Source organism: Portunus trituberculatus, chromosome 35, assembly GCF_017591435.1.
Source record: "Portunus trituberculatus isolate SZX2019 chromosome 35, ASM1759143v1, whole genome shotgun sequence".
In the NCBI taxonomy this organism is placed as follows: domain Eukaryota; kingdom Metazoa; phylum Arthropoda; class Malacostraca; order Decapoda; family Portunidae; genus Portunus; species Portunus trituberculatus.
The window spans coordinates 7,500,856-7,509,336 of record NC_059289.1 but is presented as its reverse complement, the minus strand read 5'-3'; the positions used below and the strand labels follow the sequence as shown (position 1 = coordinate 7,509,336).

General features: G+C 55.2%; 1 protein-coding gene across 1 annotated transcript in view; it reads left to right on the top strand.

The window, feature by feature from the left end:
• Positions 1 to 7,926, top strand: part of LOC123512965 (discoidin domain-containing receptor 2-like) — a 34,641-nt gene extending 26,715 nt beyond the window's left edge. The window contains exons 3-9 of the mRNA XM_045269708.1: positions 609 to 711; positions 894 to 1,125; positions 1,268 to 1,415; positions 1,544 to 1,723; positions 4,118 to 4,251; positions 4,426 to 4,636; positions 4,903 to 7,926. Of these exons, the coding sequence (XP_045125643.1) occupies positions 609 to 711; positions 894 to 1,125; positions 1,268 to 1,415; positions 1,544 to 1,723; positions 4,118 to 4,251; positions 4,426 to 4,636; positions 4,903 to 6,599 (2,705 nt within the window). The 3' untranslated portion in view covers positions 6,600 to 7,926. The remainder of the gene's footprint in view (positions 1 to 608; positions 712 to 893; positions 1,126 to 1,267; positions 1,416 to 1,543; positions 1,724 to 4,117; positions 4,252 to 4,425; positions 4,637 to 4,902) is intronic.
• The last annotated feature ends 555 nt before the right edge of the window (positions 7,927 to 8,481 follow it).

Below are 8,481 nucleotides of genomic sequence, written 5' to 3'. Positions count from 1 at the left end.
ATTTATGTTATTTCTTGTCTATTATCCTTTTTTTAATTTATTTTTCGTGAACGTCATTTCTGCTCATTACTACTACTTCTACTACTACCACTACTATTACTACTACTACTCTCTCTCTCTCTCTCTCTCTCTCTCTCTCTCTCTCTCTCTCTCACCCTGGAGGGCTGGCAGGTCCGGGCTAATTGGGCGGCGTGTTGTGTCTGAAATCCCCGTTAAGTGATGCATTGTCTCGCAGCCCTGGGAGGATCCTGGGGCCTCGTCTGCTGCTCAGGCCCTTCGTCCCCGCCAGCCTGGGGTTCTCTGCTACTTTTATCTTGCGCCTTCCTCGTTTCCCTTTTGAAGCTTATATGTTATTATTTATTAATTTTTAAGTATTACACACCGTCTCCTTGTCTCCTTGTCTCTCCTCGGTGCCTCGCGTTGTCTCCTTAGTCTCCTTCCCTCCGCCACTAATCCTTCTTATGGTGCACTCTTGCTTCCTTGATCTCCTTTGTTCCCTCTCTCCTTCACTGTCTTGCCGCGTACTGAAATATATTTAATAGCGTGTGCTCGGTGATGGTGGTGGTGGTGAAGAGCCAGACACTAATATTTCTCCTCGTCCCCGCCAGGTCAGTGCGACGCGGCGCTGGGGATGCAGTCCGGCGCCATTCCAGACGACCACATCTCCGCGTCTTCCTACTTTGACGCTGCCGTCAACGCCATCTATGGGAGGTGAGGATCAATTTAGCAATGAGCGATGGGCGGCAACACAGTGTAAGGCTCATATTTCATTGTCGTGACCTGCTGATCCTGCCCGCGCCGCGGCTGATCAAGGCTTGTTACTGTGCTGAGGGTTTATTGTGCTTCAGCGCACCGCAGGGTTTATGGCTTGTTCTTTTCCGCCCGGCGAGCAGAGCGCACGTGGAGGCCGGGGGCGGCGCCTGGTGTCCCCGAGAGATGGTGTACCGCGAGGGCCTGCAGTACCTGGAGGTCAACCTGGGGGCGCTGCACGTGGTCACCAAGGTGGAGGTCCAGGGGAGATTCGGCAACGGACAAGGGCGGGAGTTCGCGAGGCAATATAAACTACAAATATGGCGGCCCAACATGGCTCACTGGACCACCTACAACGACGGCCGCGGCGAGGAGGTGTGTGTCTCATTGTTGTGCTGTGTGCTCACTCTGGGGAGATCAGTGGCAGGGAGCTGAGGTGCGGATATCATAGGGACTTGAATTTACTGTTGTGTAACCCGCTTCCTTCCTCCCTCCTTCCTTCCCTCTTTCACCTCAGCTGCTGGAGGGCAACAGCAACACGTACCTGGCGCAGACGTCACAGCTGAGCCCGCCCGTGGTGGCAGCCAGGGTGAGGTTCGTGCCCTATAGCGACCACCCGAGGACCGTGTGCATGAGAGTGGAACTGTACGGCTGTCGCTACACCGGTGAGTGAGTGTGTGTGTGTGTGTGTGTGTGTGTGTGTATGTATATGTGTGTGTGTGTGTGTGTGTGTGTGTCACAGTACCCCTGCTGTGCCCCGCAGTGCTGACGCGCCTCTCCCACTCTCCCACAGACGGGCTGGTGTCCTACTCGATGCCTGACGGCGAGGCGCGCGGCGGGGACTACAACCTGCGGGACTTGACCTACGACGGCACGCGGCGCGGCGGCTGGCTGTCCGGCGGCCTGGGCCAACTCACCGACGGTGAGACCGGCCACACCAACTTCCGCGTGGACGCCCTGGGCCGCGGCAGGGGTGAGTCAGCCCTTCACGGTTTTAAGGGAGGGGGGGAAGATGGGACGCCTTGGGGAGAGGTGAGTAATGTTATGGGGAGGAGGGACACCCCAGGGATGCATTGAATGGGACGCGAGGGCGGGGTAAGCATCAAAACATACACCATCTGACCCCACAACACCCATCGACCATGCCTCCACCACCACCATCACCACCACCACCACCACCACTGTCATTAGCACCACGCCTCCGCACTTTCCCGACGGCCAATACGCGGCGGAGACAATGGCTGTGCCTCCTCCATGGCTGAGAGTGGAGCGGCGTGAAAGGCAAGTGCCCCGCTGACCCGCCTTGCCAGCGTCGTGAGCAGGGTGGGTTTTGTTGATATCTGTTTTCATTGTTTGTTCCCGCGTGGTCGTGTAGGGAGTGTAAGAGGGGCTTATCCGGGAACCCTACACTCTCCACGGAGCAATAAAGAACCTTAGTGTCTCAGGAGGCAAGTGTAGTGTGTGTTAGAGCGGCAGTGATGGCGTGCTGATGGCAGGGCGGGAGAGAGAGGAAGTGTGGCAAGGCGTGAAGGAGCTGGTAGACTGGCGCTCACATAAACTGACGAAGAGGAGCTCTGCCCGGGGTGAGGCTGGAGTAGGGTATGTCTTGCCCTTCAAAATCTGAGAGTGGCTGGTGGAAAGAGGGCGACATGGTTTTAGTTTAAATTATCAAGTCTATTAATTTTAAGATTTTGAATAACTCCGTTGCTAGATTTGAACAATTATTTTCTTTGTGCCATAAGAAATTCAAGTTTGCTCTGCTTATTTGGAAATTAAATGAGAGAGTAATGAGGAGTGGAGAGGGAGTATATACGTAGTGGTGGTGGTGGTGGTGATTGTGTTGGGTGTGGTTAGTCAGTACGCTCTCTCTCTCTCTCTCTCTCTCTCTCTCTCTCTCTCTCTCTCTCTCTCTCTCTCATGGCTGTCGGCTTTAATACTATTTTTTTTCCAGAGGGGCGGGAGGGAGGGAGTGGGTCTGGCTGACTCTGTTGTTCGTATTAATGGAACTGTCATCACGGTGGTCATCATCATCATTATCCCCGCCGCCATTACGCCTGTCACTGTCAAAAACCGATAGTCAGAATTTGTGTGTGTTTTTTTTACATTTGCTTCACATCATCCTTGTTTGTTCCTCCTCTTACTCTCCTTTACCATCATTGCATTAACTACCTTCACCACCACCACCACTATGACTACTACCACTACTGCTGCTGCTGCTCCTGTGATGATAGTAGTAGTAGTAGTAGCAGTAGTAGTAGTGGTAATAATAATAATAGCTCTTCACATTTCGCCTCCTCATCCCTGCCTCGGCGACCTCCATCATCACTATTTTCTCGTCTTCTCTACGTCCATCATCACTTTCTTATTTATTTTCTTTTAATGAGCGGAGTGTTGACTTGATCCCAGCGTTGGCCAGGAATGTGAGGAGTGTTTTGCTCTCTCTCTCTCTCTCTCTCTCTCTCTCTCTCTCTCTCTCTCTCTCTCTCTCTCTCTCTCTCTCTCTCTCTCTCTCTCTCTCTCTCTCAGTATAAACTTTCTCTCAGAGTGACGCCTTTTAGGACTGTTTTTATTCCGGAAGGCATATTGAGTCCTCCTCCTCCTTCTCCCCCTCCTCCTCTTCCTCCTTTTTCTATCTATCCGGACCTCCCCTCCTCTTTCTTCTCCTTCCTCCTCCTCCTCTTAGTACAGGCTCTCCACCTTTAGCCCTCCTCTCTCCCCACGTCCTCCTTGTCCCCCTCCTCCTCCTGTTCCCCAACACCGAAGGGAAAAAAACTACTTTCCAGGACGTGACGTGGATTCCCAAATGGGTTTGTATACAATTTCCCCCAAAACTCTGTTAGGAATTTTCTCGCCGTGGCTTCAATGGGAGGCCAAACTTGCTTAGTGCTGGACTGAATCTCGGAGGAATTTTTATGGCGCCGCTGTGTGTGTCTAGAGGCTGTGGCGGAGAGAGAGAGAGAGAGAGAGAGAGAGAGAGAGAGAGAGAGAGAGAGAGAGAGTGAGAGATAGTAACCATGGACTTATTATCTATTGATTTTTATGAATAGCGCCTTACAAGTCGTGAGTGTTGAGGTTAGAGAGAGACAGGGCGCTGGGCGCCGGGGACACAGACAGACACGTTGACACACTTCCCCTTTTTCCCCCACCTTTCCGCCCCCCACGTCCCCGACCCTTGTGATGGACGCCTCGCCGTGACAATAAAGCTTGCCGGGAAACACAACATTTCAAATGCCTGAACATCCAACACAACACACGCATGAGTCAGTGTTGGGAATAGCGCGGTAGAAAGTGCCTGGACTGGTGGACTGGTGAGCCACAATGCTGGTGATGTCATGACTAAGGACTCGTTCTCCTCTCTCCCCTGCAGGTTACGAGTGGGTCGGATGGAAGAACGACAGCCGCCAGCGCCAGCCCGTGGAGATCACCTTTGAGTTTGACTCAGTCAGGAACTTCTCAGCCTTGCACATCTACACCAACAATTTCTTCACCAAGGACACGCAGGTATGATCTTCCTCTTTCCCGGCCCCGTTCACCATGCTGCTCTGTACACTGTGCGGACTCGCCCCCCTTAGCCGTGCTCTTCTTGCTTTATTACGCTGGAACGCCCCTGCCCTGCTCCAGGCCAGGGCTGCAGATGAGTGCTGCTGACCCGCCTTTCCCAACTCTCCCCACCAGGTGTTCTCGCGGGCGCGCGTGCTGTTCAGTGTGGGCGGCGAGCACTATCACGCCCAGCCTCCAGTCGAGTTCGAGTACGTGGTGGACCGCATCTTCGAGACCGCACGCAACGTCACCATCCGCCTACACGGCGCCACCGCGAAGTACGTGAAACTCCAGCTGTTCTTCGCTCTGCGCTGGATACTCATCTCAGAGGTCGCCTTTGACTCAGGTGAGTCTCGTGCAGGCTGTCCCTAGGGGCGGCTCATCGCTCCAGCTCGGTACACTCAGGTGCCGAAGTTTTTATCCTTCCTGCTTCACTGGAGTGTAGTTTTTCATGTGCGTCGTGAGGTACACAGGCATAATGTGTTTCACTACCACTATTTATGGTCCTGTTTGTAGCGCGATTAACTGCCTGTTATTTATCGCTGCTCCGAGCCACGCGTCGCCCCGCGGCCCCCAACACTGTCTGTGAGTCCCATGCTTCTCTCCCCACAGAGCCGTGCCGCTGTAACCAGACAGAGGAAGCCCCGCCCGTCACGCCTACAGAGGTGGTTGATGAGACGGCCGTGCCGGTGGTGCCCGCCCACTCTACCTCCTCAGACTTCCTGGTGGGCGGCCTGGTGGCGCTGGGCGTGGTATTCGGCGTGGTGCCCGTCACGCTGTGTGTGCTGTACTACCGCTCCAGACTCACCAGGAAGGCCAGCAAGATCTCGTTGTCCAAGGCCAATGGTGGCGAGACCAAAAAGGTGTCCATGAAGATGAAAGATCTGCACATCAACATGAACCTCTCGCAGCTATCCAACGGCTACTCCCGCGCCAAGGGCAACCTGTACGGCCACGTGTCCATGGATGAGGAGGCCTCCGCCATGTACCAGGAGCCCTACAAGGGGCCGCTGCACAACCCCGGCTACCACACCTTAGGCCACACCGTGCACCCCCCCGACGTGCCGCTGAAGTGCCCCCTGCCCCCCGATACGGATGACTCAGTGGATTACGCCGTGCCAGGCATGAACGTGACACCACCCCCGCCCTTCTCGGATGTGTACTCCCCCCCGCCCCCCGTTCCCCTGACGCGCCCGCCCATGACAAAAAACGGCTTGTCTCTGGACTACCCCACCCTGCCCCCGCCCACGCCACCCATTCCCCCTCCTCCCAAGCAGCACTACTTCACCGCCTCCCAGGTGTGTCAGCCCGTCAGCATCCAGGGGCCGGCGGGCAACGTCGCTTTTATTGTGTCTGAGGCCTCGGAGCTGACGCAGGCGCGATGTGTTCCCGACATTGCGGGGAAGAACCTGCGCGTGATGGAAACGCTGGGCGAGGGCGTGTTTGGCAGCATCCAGGTGTGTGAGATGCGCGGCGGCCCCAACGGCGAGGCGGAGACGGTGCTGGTGAAGTGCCTCAACAGCAGGGTGGACGAGGCTGTTAGGGAGGAGTTTCTGCAGGAGGCGCAGGTACTGAGCTGCATCAGTGACATCAACGTGGCGCAGCTGGTGGGCCTCACCTCCCAGGAGCCGTTGTGCATCATCCACGAGTACCTACAGCACGGCGACCTCCACCAGTTCCTCCGGAGACACGCGCCCGAAAACCCAACCAGTGTGATACAGCGGGCCGCCTTCAAGGACAGCGGCGAATGTCCCGTGCTGAGTTACGGCGCCCTCGTGTACATAGCGACGCAGGTGGCCTCAGGCATGAAACACCTGGAGAAACTGAACATTGTGCACAGAGACCTGGCGGCGCGGAACTGTCTTGTTGGCGAAGGTCTTCTGGTGAAGGTGTCTGACCTGGCCATGAGCCAGACCAGGTACCACCGCGACTACTGCCGCGTGAGCGAGGACAGCACACTGCTGCCGGTGCGGTGGATGGCGTGGGAGTCTGTGCTGCAGGGCAGGTTCTCCAGCAAGAGTGACGTGTGGGCCTTTGGCGTCACGCTGTGGGAGATTCTGACGCTGGCCCGCCAGCAGCCCTACGCAGAGCTGAGCGACGACGGCGTGCTGGAGAACGTGTCCCAGTGCTGCCACGGAGACGCCGCCGCCATGATGGTGCTGCCGCAGCCGCCGCTCTGCCCGCGTGAGATGTACGACATGATGACCGCCTGCTGGAGGCCCGGCGATCGCCAGCGTCCGCCCTTCTGGGAGGTGCTCATGTTTCTGCAGCGGAAGAACCTCGGCTACTGCCTCGACTACCCAGAGTGACGCGCTGCTGCGTCTTGTGTTCCTCAAGAGTATCTTCCTTTGACCTCTGGCGCCCAACGCATGGCAGGTCTTTCCCCCATACCAGTGTTCACACTACCTGGAGTGGCAGCGCCCGCTTTGTGTGACTCGTGCGTGCACGAGTAACTATACACAACGACACTTCACTATATTAGCGAGAACTTACACGACTGTTATAGACACTGGACATGGAAAGCTGCGGTTTGTAACTGTGGCATTTCCTGGACAAGCTTGTTATTCTTGACTCTCCTCGCTCCAGTGCTAGAGAGTGACTGGAGCATGACAGCGTGAAGCAGTGGACAGTGGACAGTGAAGAGTGAGTGACGGGCAACCGCCTCCACGGTGAGGCAGTTTGACCCTAAGCAAAAATAAAAGTCAATAATCCCGGTGTGAGACATTGACGTGGTGGACGGATCGCAGGGCAGGTGACGCGTGACGGGTCCCTGTGTGTGCCAAGGCGGCGTGGCTGGTCAGGGCGTCGCAGGGACGGGGATGACAGGCACGTCAGATTCTCCCTCTACAGCCGGTGTTGTGTTGAGGTTCGTGATTTATCTGTGATATCCTTTAGTCAGGGTCTGGGGCCATATTGGCGTCCAGTGAGCGTTTGTAAATACCACGTGTACTTTACCCTTGTGTTGTGAGAGCGAGCACAATCAATGATCACCTTGCTAAACCTCTAAAGGGAGAAGTAAGATCACTCATAGATGTAAGCGATACTGTATAGGGAAGACGTCACATGCATTACATAGTCTGTAGTTCAGCATTATTTTTGAGTGTATTAGAAGTTGCTTGCAGTAGTTGGTGTGTGAGCAGCGCGGGAGTAACGCTAGATCTGGTAGTCTTTGTAAAGTGGCCTATGTTGGTTCCGCGGCGGCCCATGGCGGCGGCGGCGGCAGCGGCCTGTAGGGGAGCTAGCAGAAGGTCGAGGGTTGCTGCTGCCGGAGTGGAAGTCGTGGCATGTGCCGCTGGCCCTGCCCAGCCTCAGCCTTGCGTATCTTAATTTAGTTTAGTTGACATGGGTGAGGAGCGAGGCGGCTGCGTGCACCCTGCAGAAGCTGCTGAGGCTCGCCGCCGCCCGCCGAGGTGTTGACAGCAGGCGGGGTGGCATCGTCTCTGCGGCAGCGGCAGGCACTCCTCAGCACACCTCGCCTGCTCTGCGCAGCCCTTTCAAGTCACTGTACTGTTACGTCAAACTCAAGCTGCGCAGTTTGGTTCTACTGTGTTACGAAATGGGAGACTTAACGTTTGAGTCTTGATTTGTACGTACAGTGTATATCAAACCACAATAAAGTGCACAGTGTTCCTTAAAGCCTCCTGTATTTTCCTGTCCTATATGTAAGTACAGCAACACGAGCAGGAGTCTCCACGACATTCAAATGTGGTTGAATGTGAGGATCAACTGATGGCAGCAGAGAGGCAGGTAAGTACCAAGGCGCATATTATCCAACAATTACGCCTGGCCCTTTATTGAATGAAGCGTTAAAGCAGCAACACCAACAGCCAACACTTTAAATCTCTAACCTGTATAATGAGACCCAACTCACGGGATGGAGAATAAAGGAAAAAATTAATGATTAAAATATAATAAATAGTCTCTAATCGGCGTGGAGACACTGAGGCAGTCCTGTGCACATAGCACCGACGTGGAGCTGATGGCAGAGTTCCCGTGGGTATCGGCGAGGCGGTGTAATTCTGTTATGTGGTGACGAATTAATCAAACTACGGCCCTCCCTTACTTCCCCCGAGGCTTTGAAGAGGTGTTGGCGTGTCCTGCCGCTTTAGAGGTACCTGGACAGGGCACAGGAGGAGCTGTCAGCAGAGGCCGAGGCGGAAAGAGTGAGTGTTATGTAGGAAGCCGGCAGGA